Consider the following 23,376-nt stretch of genomic DNA (forward strand, 5'->3'; position numbering starts at 1 on the left):
TCAGGAAAACAATCTCACCAGGTGTCTGGTTCAGGAATAAAATCTCACCAGGTGTTCTTAATCTTATATAAGGTCAAACATTCTATTTGGTATTGTTTCTAATATAAAGAGACTTACCCTAGCACTCTCTCATAAGATCATTTTGACTTAATTTAATAAGAGATTGACTCTTATCAAGGCACATTTAATAATTTGAATTTAAATAACTCGTGGTTAGATGTTATTAGATCAGCAGTTTTTTTGCAGTGCACGAGGTAGCAGCAATTCATAAGAAGAATCACAGGTGAAAGGAGGTGGTGAGTCAATGCTTCTGCCCTTCCACCTTCACACTTCCTCTCCACTGACTCCGACTCTCTCCGTCCCCACAGGCAGCCAACCAGGATGGGGCGGGCCCCCATAGCGAGCTGGTCACCTGCCGGACCCCCGCAGCCGCCCCCAGCGTCGTCCCCTCCCTTCTCCTCCAGGAGCCCCCGGCCTCGGACGCCGACCTCCACCCCCCCTCCACCTGCCTGCCCCTGGCCTGGGAGGAGCCCTCCTGCAACGGGGCGGAGATCACCTCCTACTCCGTCGTCATGGGAGACCGGGCGTTTACCGTCGGCAACGTGACGTGCTACGTGGTGACGGGCCTGCAGCCGAACACCGAATACAGGTCGGTAGCGTTTTCGGTCCGGCTGTGGTGGTGGACGCCGCTCTCCCACGCCGCCCACTCCCACCCCTCACCCGTAGCCCAAGTTAGAGGCTTCTTCATGGCTCATTTTCTCTGTGTCTCCCCCTCCCTCCGCTGTGCTGTTCCCCAGCGCTACGCATTAGTTGGGGCTTGAAAGGTCATTAGTGGTGCATTAGTGAGGATTTGGACCATTACTGCGCTGTTTTGGTACCCATGTGATGAGTGATGGGAGAGCTCCATGTCTCTCTGTGGGAGAAAATGTTACGCTTTTGATAGAGCCCTACTCATACCAGCTTAGAGTAGGACACAAGAGGGTATTTACTTCATGTTCACAAAATCTGACCAGCACCACAGGGACCCCAGGTTTGTCTTTATGAGCTTCTTATCTTACTCATAGAGATGTAAACCATTTTGATTCAAGTCATTTGAAAACAATGCACACCTAATAATTCTGCTTCTTTAAATGCATTTGCATCCTTAATGAAGCCTTAATAACCTCACAAAAACCCACAGAAAGAAACTATATTGATTAACCGGGCAGAAATCCAAATCAAAGCAGCCACCACCCGCCAAGCCCTTTAGCTTTCATTGCTTGGCCCCGATGATGAGTTTTATCGTTATTTTATTGTTATGAGTTTTAAGTTCCCATATCCCTTAGCAAGTGGTAAGCACACACTATCATTTTTCTGGCTCAGTGGACTGTACCAGGCAGACAGGATATGTTTGTTTGTGTGTGTGTGTGTGTGTGCGTGCGTGCTCTATATTCCCACCTCAGCCCAGCTGTGTCTAACAGCTGCTAAGGTGAGATAAAAGCGTTTACCTGGGTGGTTGATTAATGGCAGAAAATTGCACTGTGGTTCACCTGGGAATAAAGAGCTTGCGGAGGAAGAGATGGAACCATTCTCCAGATTCACATTAACAGAAAGGAACAAAGTGGTTTTGTGAGACGATAAGTGTTTGCCTTTGTGTTTGGCCTTTTTATTGTCCTCTCTGCAATAGTGACCACAGTAATAGGCAATGTTACAGTGATGCAGTCCATTTACTCATTGAAACCACTGTTTCATTACCATTGAGCTAATTTATATCGTCATTAACTGTAAATGCTGAGGGACGCTTTGCATTCATCTAGTAGCAATTGTGGGCTCTGAATTGGAGCAATCAATGCAAATAGCTTTTGAATCCTCAGCAGTGGCGTTTTCTCCCAGAGGCTAAGAGGGAAGCCTTTTGTGTCGGACAATAGCTGTAATTTTAGTTAAAACATTCAGTTTAATCACTTAACAGTGATTTTCATTCGTCTAGGCTGTGCTGTCATCTCTCTCTCTCTCTCTCTCTCTCTCTCTCTATCTATGTAATGAGTGAAAAGAATTCTAAAGAATTTTAAAATGAGAATCTCAATGTGGTGAATGGAACACCGTATTGCTCTCCTGTCGTCTCTCATGTTCTAATGGAACCATTTATGGCAAGGTGTTGTTTGAGGTCTGACGTCCTAAAGTTGTGCGTGCTGACACGCTGGCTTGCTTGCATGTCTACGATCGATGGCCGGAAGTTCCATGACCACCTTTTACTTTATAGTCCTACTCATTCAAGTGAACAGAGGCCAGAACAACTGCCCGTGCCTGCTGTGTACAATCTGCTTGAGCGTTGAAGATTTCTTCCCCCGTGCTGGGGTAGCGTGATTTGCAGACAATTATGTGGGTAATTGTTGTGGTGAATGGGCACATAATAGCAGCTGGCTGCAACTTGGCGAGTCCAGAGAAATTCTCGATGGCGAGCCAGGAACATCTGATGAAACGAGCAGGTGTAGGTCAGCCCAGGGACATGGGGGAGAATGGCTCTGAAAATACCCAGCGACTACTTCATAGCCATCCATACGTAAACCGGGTTTAGCTAGAAGCCCAGGTTGTGATGGTTACCAGTGCCTCATTTGTAGACAACTCTTCAGGTAGAAAAGGAGCATTGTATCTGAATAAAGTCGTGAGAATAGCATTACAGATGCTCCTATATGGACTGTGCATTTACATTCAAGTGTGCTATATGATTGAAGGGGACCCAATATCATTACAGCTCCCGTGTCTCCTTTTTTCTTTATGGTGAGAGATCTACTCTCCTCTTTTCTCCTCGTCTATATGGGTCACAAGCACATGGGTTGATGTCACCTGGCGCAACGTGCGTGCCGCACGTGTCCCTAATGGCCATTGGTCGGTCCGCCTGTCTCTGTGACATCAGTGAGAGCGTGGGTCACAGGCCCAGGCGTCACGTGAGTCTCTGTGGACAGACCACGTCTGAGTTCCTGAGGAGAGAGAGAGAGAGAAAGATGGATAGAGATAGATAGAGAGAGAGAGAGAGAGAGAGAGAGAGAGAGAGAGAGGGATGGAGAGAAGAGAATGGTGTGGGGTCGTGCCCGTAGAGGCTTCTATAGGCACTTTCCCCGTCATTTCAATATGGACTGATGGAGTGGTTTGTTTTTGTGTTTTATTCGTTTGTGGATGAGGATTTGTTTTAACAAGAGTGATGCAGCTTGACTCTATGAGGGCTTAATTTGACCGAAGTTGAGTTACATAAACAAAAAAAAGGCCCTTATATCTTTCGACACACGTTATAAAATAAATTCTGAAACAATATTTTTGTCACTGGGTGTTTTTGACACGCTTTTGTCTGGCTGCTCTTCCCCCCCCTCCAGCGTCCAAGTCCAGGCTGAGAACGAGATCGGCGCCGGTCCACTCTGCGAGCCCCTGCTGGTGCGGACCCGACCGCTGCCCCCGGCGCCGCCCCGTCTGGAGTGCGCCGCCGTGGGGCCCCAGAGCCTGAAGCTGCGCTGGGGGGACAGCAGCCGGGCCCCGAGCAGCGAGGACGTCACATACACCCTGCAGATGGAGGACAAGAACCAGAGGTGAGCGCCCCTCTCCGCCGCATGGAGAGTCAATGACGTCCACACTGTTATATTGACACTAAACCTGGTTCCAGCCGTGGCGCTACTGGCTGGGGCACCTGCACCGCATGCCGGCGACCCGGGTTCGATTCCCGCCCCTACTCTCCCTCCCGTTCGTTTCCTGTCATGCTCTCTACTGTCCTGTCCAATTAAAGGCATAAAAAGCCCCCCCCCCCCAAAAAAAAAATCATATTGACACTAAACCTCTTGCCATTTAACTTTTCACTTTTTCTTCACGTTTCTGTTAATTGCGGTGTTTCGTTATGTTGGACCTTTTGCCGATGGGCAACTGTAGAAAATGAAAAAGAAAAACAAGGCTGTTGATGCAGCAGTCATTTTGCTGTAGTCTGATGATGATCAATCTGCTTTTGTTTTGCCTCTGTTTAACTTCACTCACACCTATCGTAAAATACACAAAATCACAGTGACTTTACTTCAGTCTCTTTCATAGGTGTCTGTCTAGCACTAAGTACTTATACACTTTTAGATAGATACTGTATATACAGTAGATGGATAGATGCATTATTGATTCCCAGGGGGAAATTCAAGAATTTTAGCACTTTTTCTTACACTTTCTTAGCATATATGCAGTTGTGATGGTCACCACCAGACTTTTACAGACAGAGTTTGAGCACCACGGGATGAGGTTTTATAACTCTTTATTAGTCTGGCTTTTGAGAACATTTCCATTCGTCTTCTCCATTTGTCTGAACAGCCTCTTGTGAAAAACGAGAGCGACTCAGTAGCCCTAAATACTTCCCTGAACCGCGTCTCTCGAGCTTTTGATTTTTTAGCTAATAGACGTTCAATTGGCCTTGAATTTACCCTATTCGAGCAGAACTGATTTTCAAAGAAAAGCCCTGGCCAGTGATAGGAGGGTGTAGAGGATGTTTTAATTTGCTCCCGTACCTCTCTCTCTCGAGACGGCGACGACACCGTGTTCCCTCCGTATCGGCGAGAAGCGCATCCTCCGCGTCTGGGAGCACATTAACTCGGAGCGCCCTAATCACGGACGCTGGTCTGGCCACGCTGCTGGGAATTAGCGGAGCAGGGGGAGGCGGCGCCGGGGCAGAAGTGGACTCAACCTGGAGCCCTAATGCCAGTTCAGACACATGGCCTCGTCCGAGCCCTCCTGTCTGACCAGCCCAATTAGCACTCATATGCGTCTGCACTCGCCCCCCCTCTTTTTCTTTCTCTCTCTCTCTCTCTCTCTCTCTCTCTCTCTCTCTCTCTCTCTCTACTTCTCTCCCTCTCTTTCTCTCTCCCCCACTGTTCTGTCTCGTCTTTGTGCCGTCTGTCGTTTGCGTGGTCTGGTCTCCCACCCTCTGGTTTTTGAGTGGTGCAGAAAGGGCTGCAGTGCAGAAGGGCTGCCCAGGCTTCATTAGGGTCGTTCAGTGCTCTTTATTAGTCCACTGGACTTGCACCCCCGCCATGTCACTGACCCACCAGCCCTTTCTCTCTCTCTTTGTGTGTCTCTCTCTCTCTCTCTCTCTCTCTCTCGCTTTCTCTCATACACATACACACACACACACACACACACACACACACACACACACACACACACACACACACACACACACACACACACACACACACATACATATATATATATATATACACATACTCACATATTAAGCTCATTACTATGCACATTATGCACATACACATCATTACAGAATTCCTTATCTTTGTTGCCATTTGAATTATAGTTATGTGTTTGCCTACTGTGTCAGCTCATTTTAATTACAGCGGATTATCATGGCCAATCGCTCCATCCCCAGGCTTGTGTGATAGCTTGCCATTTTGTGGATGCCATGGCAACCTGTTGCCTAGGTAGACCCAGAATGTGTCACACTAAAGCTCTAAGGCTAGAACTAAGCTCTCCTTCTTCTGGTCTTTCATCTCCCTTCTGTGAGGCCACATGCCCTGTCAGAAGAAGAATCCAGAAGAAGCTTCATAATTACTTTCAGTGTAATTATGGTCATTCACAAATGAGACAATGCCGTTATAATTGCATTTCGTCTAAAATGAGAGAATTCAGAGAGGAACATTTGTGTAGGGGGCTTTCTGTTGACATTTTGGAGGTTTTGTCAATGCCTTTCCTGGAACTTATGGTTCTGATGACTACAATTATGAAGCCAGTGGTTTTTTTTTTTTTTTGCACTTTCGAATTTCTATCATCTGTGTCTGTAGTGAGTGTGCCCTCCTTGCCTTCCCTGCTTCTAACGTGCCATGTCTCGGTCACCCCGCTTGTTTTGTCGCAGGTTCGTGGCCATCTACCGCGGGCCGAGCCACACGTTCCGCGTGCAGCGGCTGAGCGAGTCGAGCCGCTACAGCTTCCGGATCCAGGCGGTCAGCGAGGCGGGGGAGGGGCCCTTCTCCGAGACCCTCGTCCTGAGCACGTCCAAGTCTGTGCCTCCAACACTCAAAGGTAGCCAAGGACGGCGTCCGAGCACGCGAACACCTACAGACAGCCGGCCGCTGGCCCAGTGTTCATTGTTCATTACACAAAGCCATGTCAGGCCTCTGCCCACTTCAGTACAACTAATCCACACGCTCCATACATCCATAGTCTAAGCAGTGCATGTTTTCATACGCCATCTTGAAGTGTACGAATGCTTGTTACAAGTTCTAAAGACATCTAAGACCCATACACACAGTGGGCATGTTAAGACTATTCTCTCTTGGCTTAGATGACTTATTTTTATTAAGTGACTCATTACTGATGTTTATTTTTGTGTGTGCGACCAACAGCCCCAAGAGTGTCCCAGCTGGAAGGCAATGCCTGTGAGGTCACATGGGAGGCCGTGCCCCCCATGCGAGGAGACCGCATCACCTACACACTTCAGGTCCTGGGCGGCCGAGACTCCGAGTTCAAGCAGGTCAGTGATCCCCCCCCCCCCTTCTGTCACGCCACACTATGTGGGATATATACAATGCAGTTTGAATGGGTCTGCCAATTGAGAGTGTCTCCTTATTAAATGGCAAGGGCACCAACTTTGCTAGAATTATCGTCCCATTCAATAAAGGCTCTCGTTGTTAAGTGTTCAAGACTTGAATGCTGATTTCTCAGTTACATCCCATGATTAATTGTGATCTTGTGTAGACCGCTCCTTGTAAATTAGAACACACCAGGGAATGGAATGAAACAGGGTTTAATGCAGACAGGCTTTCACATAATATGCCTGCCTGTAGGCATCACTTGTCACTCTCTCCTCTGTCAACAATAGCTTTCATTTTGAAGAGTTACACCCTTGTTGTTTTAGGGGGTTTGATTTTGTGCTTGTGATATTTGTCCTTGGTCTGTCAGAAAATCAAAATGAAAAATGACAGACGATCTGGAGGCACAAGGCAATTTAATTCTGCTCTGCTCCCGGCCGTCACTGCTCCCCCTGTCGTATTTCACAGTAATCAAATTTATGGACCAAAATTATACGGCAGGCTAGAGCTTTACGCCAGCCTCTGTTTTTATGAATGCACGCCGCAGTGTAGCCGGTGTGGTTGCATATGTGTGAGCGTTTGTTGTTTTCTTGTAGGCGTGGTGGAGCAGCTGTAACGTTGCCGATGTTATTGCGGCGCCATCCAGGGTCCGACTCTCGAACCCACCATTGCGTGTCCATGCCACATCTGATAGATTATTTGTCAACTTTTAACTTTTAACTTCAATTGTGAGCATTTGTTCACAATGTGTTACACACACAGGTACACAGTACAGTGTGTCTATCAGTTCATCTCTAATGGCTTTGGTGCCTTTATCTCAGTGCTTGGTGTTGCTTGGTACATGTGGGGCACATGGTGTTTCTCACATTTCTGGTGTGTGTGTGTGTGTGTGTGTGTGTGTGTGTATTTGGCAAACACTGTATCCAGGCTAAAGGCGTGTTTTACAGGAGAGAAATCCTTCTGTTCGTAATGGCCATAGAAGGATTCGGGTCTCGTCAGGTGTTGGAGGCCCGTGACTGAGCTCTCAAGAGGCTTTGAGCGAGTGAGCATCATGAATAGCATAAACAGCGGGGGCTTAATTGTGGTAATTCACTCACCCGCTGGTTTTGATTGATCCTCCGGCTATCATATTAGCCGCAAGTCACAAAAGAGGCACTTCTCAGAAATGCAATTTGGCTGATTTATCCACGGGCTTCGCAGATCTGTCCTGAAATTATTGTCATTATAATATTCCTTTCCTCTGCCAGCTTTATTCAATTTCCAGTGCTATGATGGCTATGTACGATGGCTCTCCCTCTCCTCTTTTGACCTCAAAAGCCCAGTCAGTCCTGATGAAATCCGTCTGCAGACGTACGGCCGGTAGCCATGAGACTCGAGTGCTCGTCTGGCCGAGGGAGGGACGGTCGGCGATGAGTAGTCGGTGAGCCTTGAGAGAAGCGCGATGTCTCATCTCTGTCGCCGTCGGAGGATTGATTTGTGATTTGTTGCTGTGGAAACTGGTAACTGCAGGTTACTTTTCCCTGTCTTTTCACGTCGCCAAGAGTCTAATAACGCGCTTCACAAGCTGAATGCCCAGATACAATGCATTAAAATGAACTTATGGCTCTCTGGACAGTAGACAGATTGCATTGAAGTCTATTCTTATAGAATTTACTTCACTCACAGGATCAAAAGAGTATATATACTTAAGAGTACCGTATTTTTCGCAATATAAGGCGCACTGGATTATAAGGCGCACTGTCAATGAATGGTCTATTTTCAAACTTTTTTCATATATAAAGCGCACCGGACTATAAGGTGCATTAAGCGAAACAAAACCGATAAGTCAGTCAGTCAAACTCTATCAAACACTTTCACAATAACATTTTGACAGAGCGCCGTGTATCACACAAAATCAATTCGAGGTCTTGAATTATTCCATATAATTATGGATTATAAGGCGCACTGTCTTTTTTTGAGGAAATGGAAGGCTTTTAAGTGCGCCTTATAGTCCGGAAAATACGGTATACTTATACTTATACTTATTTCATTTGAGAGAGAGTGTGCCTCTGGTGAATGGAGTAAGCGACTCGCTTCACTCGGTCTCTGCTCTCTCTGTAGGTCTGCCTTTCTGGTCCACACTGTTATTGACACTAAACCTCGAGCTCCAGCAGGTGATTACAGGCACCCTAGTCTTTGTCGGTTTCCAATACTAAACAGTCAGACCCTATCGATTGAAATCTGCTGCTGTGAAAATGCTCCTTTTAAAAGCTGCTCGGGGCTTTCGTCTCGTTCCTTCTTCTTCTTTCTGTCATTTTAAATAGCAGGAGGCTAAAATCACCCATTTCAATATGAATCATTTCATTTTTTTAATTGCCTGATGTGTATTCATGCGCCAAAGTTAAATAGACATTAATAAATAAGTAATTAAAACAGCTGATTTATTCAGAAAGCTGTTGATGACAACACGAGGCTATAATACCTTTTTGAGTTGTATTTGCATCCCCTTTGGGTGCTTTGATGTGGGTGCTTTAGTGCTGCAGTGTGTTTGTGTGGTAGATGAAGTGAAGCTGAGACTAACAGCCCCTTTTGAAGGAGGCACGAGCGAGGGCTTTGAAGAAGACGGGCCTGCTAGAGCAGAAGAGTTGGTTGCGGCTGAGATCTCAAACAAATGACTCGTCTTGACACATATGTTCTCTTCCGTCCCCCGTCCCCCACCCCCCACCCCCCCACCCCTCGGGAGTACCTGTCCCTAATGGCATCCTAATGGCTTACAGTAAATGATGATATTTAAACACACACACACACACACACGTGCACACACACACACACCACACAACTACACAACTACACAGCACACAACCCATACAGGCACTTGCACATTTGGACACATGCACACTTGTGTTTACATGTTCATATCTGTATACAAGCTTTCAGACACTCACTTAATAGTTACCTTTCTCATGTGACTGTACTTAATTTCATTTAGAAGACGTGCCAGTGTTCTCATTTCTCTACAAACTAAATGAAAACATTTTAGCATGTGAGTGCGCTGCACACCTTACCATGAGGACATCAAAATCTCTTACCTGTCAATCATCCGTCTTTGTCCAATGGGTTAATTGAACCAAAGTGGCAGAGTGCTTAGAAGCAATATTAGATTAGCAAAGAGTACGCTGGGAGACATTAGCAACTCTGCATTATGGAATCTCTTGGCAAACAACTTGTTATGGCTGAGTCAGAAAGCACAAATAGGTTTGTCTAAATGTAGGGATTAACTCCACATGTCACACACACACACACACACACACACACACACACACACACACACACACTTCAATACTTTTATTTGGACCTTAACACAGGGTACACAGTACACACGTATGCAGGTCTGATCAAACAAAATGCATTGTGCTATTTTCTTTCTAAACGGCTGATTATGGGTAAACATGGCATCGTCACTTCCAGATGGATAAACAACTGTACCACACAGACACACACACACTCACACACACACACACACACACACACACACACACACACACACACACACACACACACACACTTCTCTAGGCATGTTTATGGTGGCCCTGTGTCCTCATCATACACGGGTTTTCATTATCTGCTAGCCTTTAAACTTGCACTCAAATGACAGGCTGAAAGCCCGCAATGGCGGGAGGCTTTGAAGAACACCCTCTTAACAGTCTCATTGTTGTGTTGTGTTTGGGGCAAGGCTGAATGCCACAGAAAATGGTGAGCGGGATTTGTGTCTGGGCTCAGAATTTGTAAAGGTTCACAGGCTCTTGACCATAGAGCAGTGGGGGTCATTCCAGATAAAAAAAAACGGGTAGCGGATATGGTTCAGACTAGCTGACCACAGCTCCTAGGCTACCAGAGATCTTAATCACGTCTCGTCTTTTTTGTCCCTCCCTTGTGGCGGGCGCAGGTGTTCAAGGGCGAGGAGACGTGCTTCCAGCTCTTCAGCCTGCAGTGGAACACGGACTACCGCCTCCGCGTGTGCGCCAGCCGCCACTGTCCGGACACGGCGCAGGAGCTGAGCGGCGCCCTCAGCCCGTCGGCCCACTTCACGCCGCGCCGCCTCGAGCCCGCGCTGGCCTCCGATGCCGCCGCCGCCGCCGCCGCCACCCCGCCGGCCGTCAAGGCCTTCGGGGTGACCTCCACGGACGGACAGTTTGCCACCCTCATCGTGGTGGGCCTGTCCTCGCTCTCCTTCCTCCTGGCCTTCCTCCTGCAGCTCTTCCTCATGGAGTAGAGCTGTCCAACCATTGGGTGATGTAAAGGGAAAACAAAACGAAACAAAACAAAACAAACGTGAAATTATGGGATGAAAAGAAAGAGAGGATGGAAACTTGAGGGATGTTTCTTTATATATAAGAGGACACACCGATCCTCACATTATAGATTTATATATAAATATATATATATAATATTTGGGATATTTTTAAAAGTCCAGTTCTTTTTTTTCCCTGTTATAGTCTCCTATACAATTCCATTGTCTGTACTGTACGTCACATTCCATTTTTTTCTGTGTTTTAGCCCTTGTATCTGTCTGTAAGTTGTTTTTATATGTCTGAGGAGTGGGATTGTAGTGCGTCTTTGTTGCGCCAGTTTTGAAACCACAATCCTTCAAAAAAAAGGTTTTGCAAAAGTATTTTTATACTTTTTTTTAATGGTTTTTAGGTCCATGACTGAAACACAAATTGTTCTATTTTCTACATCGAAAAATTGATGTTTGGTCCTATTTTTCCTCTAAGCTTGTTCTCTAAGTGTATTTATATATTTGTACTGTTATATTGTCTATGTTACAGCTTTAACATTTGATGGCCGAAGGGATTATCCCTCCTTTTGGGTAAGATTGGACCCGGGGCCTTTGGTGTGCTGCAGTGCTTGGTTTGAATGAAACCAGTCCTCTGCGTATCCTCCATCTAAGCTACCTGTTAGGTGGGGGCTTATGATACCAGCTGCCCAAGTATAGTCAGCTGACAACATGAAATAAATTCCCAGAGAGCAATGTAGATGAGAAATATCAACCAACCAACCATCGTAAACCAACCCACGCCTTGTTTGACCTGTGATAAAATATTGCATTTCAAATGTATAAAAAAAGGGAAACTGTCCTTGAGCCCAGAGCCTAATCATCATCGTCGTCATCATCATCAGCGTTGATCAATCCCAAAGAGTTTCACCGAGCAGACCCCTTAGTGATGGCACGAAGCCTGGAATGTACCTCAGGGACTTGTGTTCGAAGGGGCGACCGACAGCCTCGCGTTCCAGGGTGGCAGTGTCCAGCCCCGTGCCCTATTCTTATCCTTCCTAGTCATTTCACCGGCGTGTTTCTGTCGCTTCTTTTGTCTTCAGTCATTTCAGCCTTACCGCTCCGCTCTGCTGCCTGATCTTCTCGTAGCCTTACGCAGAGAGTATAGCCCGAGACTACAGTACACCCTCTTAAAGTTTACTAGCTCAGTCATACCTTAACCAAAGTTAATGAGCAATTTTGTTAGGGTTTTATTTATGCTATATATTGCATACCGTACTTTATAATGCAAATCACAGTGCAATCTTCATTTATTTATTTCTTTAAAAAAAAAAAATCAAAAGAACCGTCATACATATTTTCTCATGTAGCATGTCATATATTTTACCTTTTTTTTGTAATGATTTCATTTTACATATATTTTATATTTTTCAAATAGAAAATGGCATTCCTAACATTTTTAATCTTGTTCATGTTTCAGACCTGTCATTGATGTTTTGATTCCTTTTTTTTATAATGCACATCTGTCCAGATAATGAAGTGAATAGGTGCTGTTTGCAAATGATGCACACCCATCCTTGTTGCTGAGACCCACACACATGGCATTATGATGTTAATCAAAAAGTGACGTGTGGAGAGCCATAACAATACACTCAGCTTGAACTGATCACACGTTCCTGGAGTTCTGATTCTTTTTTTTCCTGTCCCCTCCTGTCCACTTTTGTGACAACGAGTTGTTAGTCTTGACAAATGATCTGTGAAAGAGCAATGTTGTCTTAACCCAGACTTAATCCCAGCACACTGACCTTTTTCTATTGGCGTCAATCAGTTTTGTATTATAAGAACGTTTTCTTGAATTTTAATATTGACACTTGAAGATTTGTTTATCTTTCCTTGAAGATGTCTTGAAAATGTTACCCCTAAAAGATGTTTTTTTTATGTTAACTTGAGCTTAAAAGAAAATTCATTCCATATTGCCATTATTTCTAACTATAATCAATTGATTTTTTTAGAGTTCATCAATAATTGTACATTGTAATCATAGACATCATATAAAATACTACCATATCAACTTTAATGTATAGATTTTGAAAATACTACCCTTTGTATTTAAGATGATTATGTATCTGTAGCATATATGTAATATATTTATGCACAATAAATGTTTAATTTTTTTTCTCTCGGATATCTGACCTCTGTTGCCTTAGAATGTTGCCGGTCAGAATTCATCCAGTTCCTTCAACCAGTGTTTGACATGATGTCCACAAATTCCTGTGACTCACTGCACTGGAGCGTCGTTTCTTCAGTGGTCACTGATGTTTGAGCATAACTCTTCCTTAGGTCCCGAGGTGTTGGTGAGACTGCACTCTTTTATTAGCCATGCAGGCGAACTCAATTTGTGCATAACACATAAACCTGCCACCAGAGACCATATACTGAGGTGTCTAATGTGCTCACCCCACAGGGGAGGAGTCCGGTATTTTTATGGTCTGTTGCACTCTGTGAGGGGTCAGCTGAGGATACTGATGGGCAGTGAGAACTATGCTATGGGCAGAAAACTCATCTTTGACCAGAGCCTGAATGACACCCACACACACCTTTAATGATGCTGAAAAACGGTGTTGCTGAAAACTCTTTGAGTTATCCATTCTTAAATTAATACTGACATTCAGGAAGAGTTTAACAAGTGATTCGGGGGTGAATACTATGGTTAGCTTGTGCAAATACTCTGATTTTAATGAATAAAAATACACATGCCATATTTCAAATATACATTCTTATCAATACTGGACATTTCAAACATTGTTACATGTCTTGCATTGGTGCACATTGTCTGTGCTTTTGCAGACTTACAGTGCTTGTGGCAGGCTTACTGGAGGTGTGCTGAAATGTTTGCCATTCAAGCTGTACAAATATTAACATTTCTTACAAAGTTGCTGTAGCATATTAAAACAAATGTCATGGCTGCTTTGTAGCCTGAACCAAGCAAAGACAAAAACCCAAACAAGAGAAAGCTGCTTTCCAAATCTATATAACTATAGGCTAAGCCTGGCCATACATTTTAAGCAACATTAGACACCAGCAAACATTGAAAGATGATGACAACAAATGCCTGTTTTTCTCCAAATGTGTCATCATTTTAAGTGCACTTTTCCACGATGTCAGGTAGCTTACAAACAAAAAGCTCACATTTTTGGTGGAAACATCACAGCATCAAGTGATAAGCGTGGCGTGATCCCTGACAAGACATTTTGACGAATCTATTTACATTAACATACATCTACAGTGCTCACATTGTCATCCAGTGTAAAGTATCAATTTAAGGCATTTTCAAGTATGTGTAGGCTACGGTATGTGTTTGTGTATGTGCATAATTTCAGTCCGCTGAAGTTGATGGCATCTGCAATACAAACGATTCATAACACTCCCATCCGAAGACACTTCCAAACAAATACACAATGTGTAAGAAGCAAGCCAGTGTTATAACGATGCCTAGCCATTATCAACGTCAACTGGCCAGTGCCGCGTATATGAAAAACAGTTGTGATGCAGGATGAGAAGCGCTGATGCAGAAATAATTGGGTTCCATTAAGTGGTCGGCTCATCAATTCATTCATTAAGCAATATGCCACGAGTGTGAGTAGGGTTTGTGGCTACCTACACTCAGCCGGAGGCCGAACCACACCCGAGTGGGTAGGTCTGTTCCTTTAACAATCCCACGATCACGAGTGTCATATTGCATTTATACAGCAGTTCAACACCAACCAGTCACATTTAAAGACATACGTTTAATGACAACTGTGTTTTCCATCGTTCGTGTTTGTTCGGTCATCCTCATCCCCCAAAAATGTATTTCAATTTTACAGACAGGCTACAACAGACGCGTAACTGAAGTGTTCAGTTCGCGGAACTTCAGTGACCTCTTTGGCAGGGAAAGAACTGGTATCACGGTCATAATAGTGAACAATTAAGCAATATTATTATAGTGAATAATAATAATAATAGCAATATTATTATTCGATTGATAACGACAAGGAATAAAATGGAATCTATATCGATCCACAAGGTCAAAACCCATCAGCCCATAATACGAGCTGAGACGCGTTCCCTTAGCTCAAACCACGCTGTAGCCTACCCGTGCGCTGCAGGTGGTTTATGCAGCAGTCAGTGTATCGGTGCTCAAAAGGAAATCAGGAAAATGGGATGATGATAGCTCTCTTTTTGTTAGGAAGTTATCGTATTTGGTATCCTTCTCATCCATTTTATTATTTCATCGAGTACCCTCAACATCAACCTTTCTTATCAACATAACTCGACTCGATCATCAGTCTGCTGTGTTCTTGCGACGCCTCTCCTGTCTTGTCTCTTTGGTAATGCCTGCCTGTGGTAACTTCGATTCAATCATAATTGACCCTAGATGGACAAAGAAAAATGTTTATGACATAATTAAGGTGTGTGTGTGGGGGGGGGGGCGCGGTCTCGTTACGCACGGCCTTTCATCAGTTCTACGGACAGTCGATGATTCCATGACATGCTCCTTCCGACTCCAAAATGCCTTGGGTGAATGAAGACCAGACGAGCTCTGTCAGCATCACAACGAAGTTTTCATGTTCCTCTGCTCCGATAACTTTTCTGTACCAAACTCAGGTGAATACCTGGGCTCCTCAATTACTGCCACTTGATTCTCCCCATCCAGTCGCATTCTCTGTTTTGACCGTTGCACATGCAGACCTCTCTGAATGCTTCATTCTAAACAGTTTACATGCTGCTATCCTGTATTTCTTGGACATAATGTTGTATAGAATAGGGTTTATAGCCGCGCTGAGGTAAAACAGCACGAACGACACCAAGGTGCAGTACTCGCTGATCTGAGAGATGAGAGGTGAATTGGCCTCTGATGATTTGGAGGAGAGATAGCGTCCCACGTGGAAAGGTAGCCAACAGAGGATAAATGCAATTACAACCACCACTGTAGAAAAAATTGAAAACACATGTTACATCAAAGGACACTCGACAATCGAGCGTGCATAACATCATTCATTTCATTGATCAAAAAACATTAAAATAACTATTTTGTGCAATGTTCATTCCCAACACTGAAGGTGCATAAAGCTGTTAACAGTTCAACTAATTAATACATATAATAACTATTTCAAGAAATGGTCATTTCTAAAACTGGTGAAGGGAGCCCGTCATTACGCATCCTCCACTGACGTTATCTCCTACTCTACCCTGTTCCACATCTCTGCAGAGTTGTTTTATCCCATCAACCACAAAGATGTCGTCGAAGGTTGTACAACCCATAGTCCTACTTCAGTTAGCGCACTAAAATATAACCCTTAAACATTCCAATGAATAGCTTACCCTCAATTGTCAGTTAATGCAGGACCTTACCAGGACCTACATTCACCTAAATTTAGGTGGCAATGGAAAGTCATTGCCTACATATCAATGGACAACAGCAACATCTCCTGTTCGATTCATTTGAATACTGACAATTATATCTGGGTCCTTACCTAACATCTTCACAGTTTGCTTATTACTCTTGTCCCGGCTGGAAATGTTCTGCGCAAACGAATGTCTTTTTCTTCTCCACAGCCGTCTCCCAATAAGGCTGTACAGAACTGTCAAGCACAACACAGGCAGAAAAAAGAAAACTCCAGAGACCCACACCATCATGGTAAGAAGTCCGGAGCGGATGGCATACTCCGTGAAAGTGCATTCATTTGTCTCAAACGGGTTAGTCCCATTTACATGCTGAACTCCAACAAGAACGAATATTGGTCCTGCGCTGCAGCAAGCCACCAGCCAGAGCACGACTATGACACATTTCACGCGCCCTTTCGTGACTGCAACTTTGGCTTTCAGCGGGAAACATATTGCAAAATATCTCTCCACGCTCAGCGCTGTGATGTGCAGGATGGTCGAATAAGTGCAGCACTCGCTGACGAACTGAAATAGCTTGCAGAGTTGGTCCCCAAAATTCCATGGCCGATAACGCCAGATTCTGTACAGGTCCAGAGGCATACAAATGAAAATCAACAGGTCCGAAAATGCCATGCTAGACAAGTAAATGTTTGTGGTCGTTCGCATGTCTTTGTATTTAGTGACAACAACAATGGTCATTAGGTTCCCTGTAACCCCTACAAGAAACAACAAAACACAGGTTACCGTTATCGCAGGCAGTAAAGACACTGGGAAGAGTTCTACAGGATACTCGAAATCCCTCATGGTCTCATTGTCATTGTCTGTAACCTCTGCATCGCACAAGCTGAGACTAAGCATGCAGCTTGAGTTGTTTGTCCAGTTGGTCATTACGGTGAACCACTGGTTAATTTCAGTTTGGAAGAATCTATCTCTAAACCCATTTGGCGTACAAACTTAGGCAATAACACATCTTCTGAAAAAGTAGACAAATGTTTCGAAATGATTCTCAAAAAAGATAAGATAGCCCATCTTCACATCTTGCATGCGCGCAGGTTTCAAGGTTTTCGGAACTACATCGTGTCAGACCATCAAAGCAGTTCCATTACAAGATATCCAAGATTCACATGGTTTTCAAGTTAATTTTATGTTCATGTTCCATGGACACCAAAGAATGAAGAACACTGCATATTGAAGAAATGTAAAACAGAATAGGAGTTTGCGTCCTAACAGCAAACCTGTTCGCCCTGCACTGACGCGTCTTCAGTTTGGCAAGGAGAACCGTATGGACACCTTTGACTAGACATGCGCAGATTGCGCGCAAAGCCTTCCCTGTTGAATACTCCTTTTGCGTATTGACACCCCATGTGTTTGTACAAATCAATTCATACTATATTAGCACGATTCATGAAGACCTGGAGTAATGGTATGGTTAAGGTGACAAGATACAGACAAAGTTAATTTTGAACCACCATCTTTATCTCCCGCTCGATTCGTAACCTTTAAGACATTTTCTTTGTCAGACGTTTTTTTCTCTGGTACACTTAGAATGATTATACATTTGAAACGAAGGAAATATTTCTGCTAAGATGTTAGCCTGACATAGCCCTCCGTAGGCTATTAGAACTAGTGTTTGATATGACCAGGCTACAAAGATGTCCCAACATCAGGAAACTTCATCCACACTGAGGAATTCAGGGCGGACATCATACGCACGGTTGCTGCCATCTGGTGTTTAGTGGCATCCTAGTATACCCCTTCTACTTACAGGCGTAAACTGCATTTGTGTAACACATTTGCATTGTGTGTTTTGATGTCTGGTCAGAATTCTGAACATGATAAGTTTTCTGTTGATTATGTGCAGTCAACCGTGGATTTCAACACAATGAGTCGAAATATCACTGATTTAGGACGCACGTGGTCGTCACTCAATGTGTGTAGCCTTCTGTGATTGACACCATAGTTGTAATCATGACATTTCGACGTTTTGTCTCCGGCTTAATCTATTTTGTAAGATGTGTAGACTACATCAATTATTTATTGATCGTAGATGCCATCTTGTTTCAGTGCCCGCTGTCCAGGGTACTGAAAATGAAATGTGGGGACCAATAGTTCGTACTCCTCCTCTGAATTACTATACAATCTGTACAATCTTTTTTCTATCTTAAGAGACTGGATCTACTGGCGTGAGATAACAGTCTCACAAAAAAGTGAGTTTGCACAGAAAGTGCATCTTGACAAAATTGAATGCTTAGAAAATTAACTAACATCTAGTTGGTGCATGAAGATTTCTCTCTTTTTTGTTCTGTTGTCAGATTTCAGTTTGTCAGTCAAGTCGGTGTAATATATAGTATGCTGCCTTTTGCGCTAATTGCCCATGCAGATCCAAGTTTAACTGACATGTACATTCATAAATGGCCACTAGATGGAGTCAGCTAATACCAGAGACTGGATTCTGCTCGGCTTTTCAATTGTTACTGGTGACACGAGCAAATCCATGGTGTGACAGGATTCCCTCCAACACGGACGTGATCATTTGACATTTAGGAGAGTGCAGCTGTGTGTGAAGAATTGGGTGTGCCCAGGTCGAACCTGTACTGGGATGAATGGCAATTTCCCGAGGAATGTCAGTACAAGTCACTGTTAACCTCAGTGGTTTGGTTTGCGATGCGCATCCGTGAAACTGTAATTCAGAAGGCGCATCTTCGTGACTGCATGCAACCCAGTGAAGTTATTAACTGGAGTCAATGAGCGCTCGTTGCAGTCTTGGTACTGTCATCATTTATTTAACATTTCAGGATTTGGGTGAATATTTGTCCTCACTGCTGGATATATGGTTATTTAGAAATATGAGCTAACCCAGTTTTATCGGATGTCACCTTAGAGGTCACAATGCACTTGATGCAACAGTAAACGTGACTCAACTAACAAACTACTGACGATCATACATAGGACTCGGGTCGCAGAAGTCCACTGCAGTATACACCCAATCCGCATCACGAGCAGCTGAGTAAGCAGGGAAATAGGCACTTCTCACTCCACCTCTGTCTCTAATGATCGAGTCCAGGAAGTTTCCGTTTAGGCACTTATTCTTTACTGCAGTGTAGCATAATGGGTGGACATTAATGCCGTAATTATGTCTGCGGTCATTCAAATTTTGGTCTGATTTTCGTTGAGGCCAGTCAGGAGTGGCAAACAAGAATAAGGTCCACGAGATTATGAGTGGGCGGGCCCTTGCGCAAAAGGCAGCGAAGAAGCAACGAGGCAACAGCCAGTGGTTTGACATTCTTCCGCACGCATCTTCCTGGACAGTGGATTAAGTATACATTTTGAGATTTTCTTGATGTAAGTTTTTCTTTTTTGTGTTTTGGAGGGATTTTTTTCTAAACGCGCAAACAAAATTGAAACGCCGTGCCACATATTTCTGAATTGATGAAACGTGTTGTCTGCTGTTTCTGAGATGTATCTTTTTGGATCCATCCAAGCATTCTAACTTTTCTGTCGTCTCGTCTTGATAACATGTTTTAGATTCATTCGCCATTTTAAAGTAATCTTATTAAGTGTATTGCCGTGTTTATCATTTTCCTGATGGGATTGGCAGCACTAGATAATGTTCACTAGTTAGCTCTTCAGCCGAGGAAAACCTAAACGAAGTAACCTGATGTTCCGGTAAGACCACTTAAGGATGTATTGATCTCACGTCACCTAAAGACAGGTGGAGATGATTATTAACAACACATGCCTTTACTCTTGCATTGCATCAGGCTTGTCATTTGCCAACGACTTCACGTTGCAGTATGACCTGTTTTGGCATTTTATTTTGTTGGTGCGTTTGCCGGTAAGTGAATTAGTGGCGAGGCGCTTAGGTGGCCTGCCAAAGTAATCATGTTAGAGTGTTAAGCACATCCGGTATGAATGTGTTTGCTATGACCAGTTAATAACTTCTAGACTCTAGAGGAACTAGATCTTCAACCACAGTTTCCCTGGCGTGGCTTGTAAAATGTTACAGCTACTATACTGTAGATCACTAGGCTACTAGGCTTTTTTTTATCTCTTATATTTATTCTGTGTTATCTACTGCCTCTGTCTCCTTATATGGTACCTGGCTCCTTTCTTACTTGTTGAGGCAGGGCAAATGTATTTGGTGAATTTCATTTACAGGGGTAATTCACAGAGGTAAACATCGCATGGGTGTGTTCAGTTGACTTAACAGGCTGGTGTGGTGCAAGCCTTGCTCTTTGCACCGGGATCAAGCTAGCGTTTGGGGTGGGAGATCTGTAATCTCTGGCTGTCTATCCAGATCTGGCCACTTACTCTCAGCTAGGTTCAGGGCCTCCCCCTCCTTCTTCTTCTGATTATTTGCAGATTACATCCTTTCAGGTTCAGGGCCTCTTGAGATAACCAGATAAGTCAATGCAGCACTCAATGACGGCCTTCCACTGGCAAAAGGGTGTGCTATAGGTTAACACCTGTCATTGCAGACATGGTTGAGCATGCACGCACGCACAAACAAACAAGATACACTGTACATGCTAACATACACATGAAAGCAGGTTTTGCCACAAACTCACTATTGCACATGCATGCTCATATTACCACAGGAACATTGCGATAAACTGATTAACTCTTACATCATTAGGCAGTCTCTTCAGACTTCCCCTTTGCAAGACTTATTTTTGAGATATTTCACCCTGATACAACTGTGTGTTCTGTTCAGTTGCATTTTAAGGCAACAGTGTTTGTCTCTGGTAGTCAGTGGGCGAAAGTCATGAGACAGGAGTTTCGTAATTGAAGAACTCGGCTGTCCAATTAAAGTGTGAGGTGGTTTTGAGATCAGCGCATTGTTGTGATTCTGGACCACAGCCTAGGCGTGCCAACCGGAGCTCACCTCGTGGTGAAGCGGTCGAGAGTTCAGCTGAATCGACAGAGTTCCTGTTACATTTACATTTAGCAGACCAAATTATCCAAAGGAACTTATTTATTAAAGGGACATATTTCTATAATGTATGTTATGTTAGAAGGGCCACTGTCCCCAGAGCACCTCTTGGGTTAAGTGCCTTGCTCGAGGCCACAGTGGTGGAAGGTGGGGCTTGAACTTACTGTCCTGGGCTGGATGCTGGCCCAGCTCCTTAACCACTACGCTACCACCACCACCCTGTTTCTGTCCCTGTTCACACTAAACTTTGTGGGTTGCATTTGTGTGTTGCCTTGTGTGGTCACCACTCGCAGATTCATTTCACTGTCGTCACTGTGCAGTAAATTGTACATCATTTCCAAATGAGTGGAGATGCAGCATATGAACCTGTGACTGCTTGATACTTGGACATGGCAGGCACCATGTTGAAACATTGGCACCATGTTGACTTCAGACAGTGTAAGGAGGAACTGGCGGTGGTTTGGTCTAAGGAGTGGTAATGTGTTGTAGCCACAGCTCAGCAGCAGGCAGGAAACTGTGTAGATCATGTGATCTTTTACACTCATTACCATGTGTCTGTGTGTGTGGGTGCAGACAGGGTGATGGTGAAAGAGTCTGTGTGGGGGCAGGGGGGATTTAATGATGATGAAGATGAGGTGTCTAGCTCAACACCTCTATATGAAAGGTGTGATGACGGTAGATTTTTAAAGGTTATGTTATGTGAAGTGAAAAGGGGCTCATAATAAGAATAATTTAATCACATGCATCACACTTTGGTTATTCTTTCAGTAATATTTTCTTTTCTGTCTTGGTGATATAAAGACTTGGGATTGCATGTTACAATGCAGTATCTACAGATGTCACTAGAGGGCAGATATGCTCTGTGTTTTCACATGCAAATTCTGCTACTCTAGTTTGGCGTATCTCACTAATTATATTATAAAAGCTACGCTGTGTAGTACTTATTATCAGGAGGTGAATAAGAATGATTAGCTATACCAAAGAGTGCTAGATCAAAGGTGCATTGCTGTTAGACCTCAGAGAAAATGATTTGTTGACCAGTGAACTGAGTATAACACAGGCATCGCGTTGACGCCATCTCCATTAATCATTTTGTATTGAGCAGGTCTGCTGCGCTGGATCAATTCTCAGCAGTGTGAGGACATAGAGAGAGAGAGATGGTATGGGTTGGGTAGAGAGATAGGACACAGAATATATGGCTGGTCTTGGGTGCTTCAGTTGGAGAGCGACGATAAGGCCAATTGAACTAGGTGAGGCGCATACAAGGCTATCATGCTGGCTGCTTTATTGTCATTGATAATAGGGAAAGGAGGCGTTATCACCTCCACAACCACAATCAAGTCAAAGTAGGTTAATTAATTAATATATCTCCGTGTCCAAGGAAGAAACAGAATATGTTCAGAACATTTCTAGGCATTTTGTTCTGAAACTTTTCATTCATGTTTCAAAAATCCAGTCTGTTTTGCCTGGACTCTCCTAAGAAATGCTATTTTTTTTGTTGTTGTTTGTTTGTTTTGTGTACTGGTCATTCTTATCTTGCCTTAGTTGACCTTTTGCTATTGATTTAGTTAGTCCCAGCATTCACATTCTTGAAATGCTCGTACTGCAGCATGTCCGCATGCGGTAGGGGATGTGACCAAAAGACCATGCGTCAATCCTTCGCCATTCCTCTCACTGTAGTGTGTGTGTCATGTCATATGACTACTTCAACACGTTTTCTCTGTGTGGGTGTGTACTACGATGAAAAGATCATCCCCAGAACTCGCCACACCACCTAGTGTTTGGGGATTTTCCATCCCAACAGGCCTTTCAGCACTGGCTGCTCTGGGCAATGAATGGTTGACATGGGTGTGGGTGGTAGGATTGTGCAATGCAGTACTTATACTTCATACACATATGGATGTATTGCACTGCGACACCACCACACGTGATTAAACAAAAAAGAGAAGTCGTCTAAAATGACGACACGATTTGCTATGATCTAACCATTTGTGTGTCATGTTGAAGCAGCAGAAGGCTACATTCCCTCCTCCAGGAATAAATTGAACTTCCTGATCCCTGCGGTCGCTGGAGGCGCACTCAAACAGACAACTCACAACACTGAGATCAGGCACACCGCATGCCCTGCATTTGGCCCACCCTTTCAGCTCTCATTGGCTCAGCTGTGAGATGGACACATCATAGCCCCAACATCCTCGGTGCTTTCTTCTAAGCCCCTCCTCTAT

At 44.1% G+C, this 23,376-nt stretch overlaps 3 protein-coding genes across 3 annotated transcripts in view; 2 read left to right on the forward strand and 1 right to left on the reverse strand.

The window, feature by feature from the left end:
- The window catches only part of fndc3bb (fibronectin type III domain containing 3Bb), a 59,193-nt gene extending 46,217 nt beyond the window's left edge, over positions 1–12,976 (forward strand). Inside the window, exons 22-26 of the mRNA XM_062521166.1 lie at positions 369–649; positions 3,348–3,557; positions 5,861–6,027; positions 6,351–6,478; positions 10,462–12,976. Coding sequence (XP_062377150.1) covers positions 369–649; positions 3,348–3,557; positions 5,861–6,027; positions 6,351–6,478; positions 10,462–10,788 — 1,113 coding nt within the window. The 3' untranslated portion in view covers positions 10,789–12,976. The remainder of the gene's footprint in view (positions 1–368; positions 650–3,347; positions 3,558–5,860; positions 6,028–6,350; positions 6,479–10,461) is intronic.
- A 2,479-nt stretch (positions 12,977–15,455) lies between these two features.
- Positions 15,456–17,106, reverse strand: ghsrb (growth hormone secretagogue receptor b). The gene is made up of 2 exons (XM_062521940.1): positions 16,308–17,106; positions 15,456–15,760 (listed from the first exon to the last, which is right to left on the reverse strand). The coding sequence occupies exons 1-2, from the start codon at positions 17,104–17,106 to the stop codon at positions 15,456–15,458; spliced, it is 1,104 nt and encodes a 367-aa protein (XP_062377924.1).
- Positions 17,107–19,451: 2,345 nt separating this feature from the next.
- pld1b (phospholipase D1b) overlaps positions 19,452–23,376 on the forward strand; it is a 29,733-nt gene continuing 25,808 nt past the window's right edge. Inside the window, exon 1 of the mRNA XM_062520787.1 lies at positions 19,452–19,560. The gene's annotated coding sequence lies outside the window, so the exon portion shown is untranslated. The remainder of the gene's footprint in view (positions 19,561–23,376) is intronic.

The sequence above is a fragment of the Sardina pilchardus genome, chromosome 19 (assembly GCF_963854185.1).
Source record: "Sardina pilchardus chromosome 19, fSarPil1.1, whole genome shotgun sequence".
In the NCBI taxonomy this organism is placed as follows: domain Eukaryota; kingdom Metazoa; phylum Chordata; class Actinopteri; order Clupeiformes; family Clupeidae; genus Sardina; species Sardina pilchardus.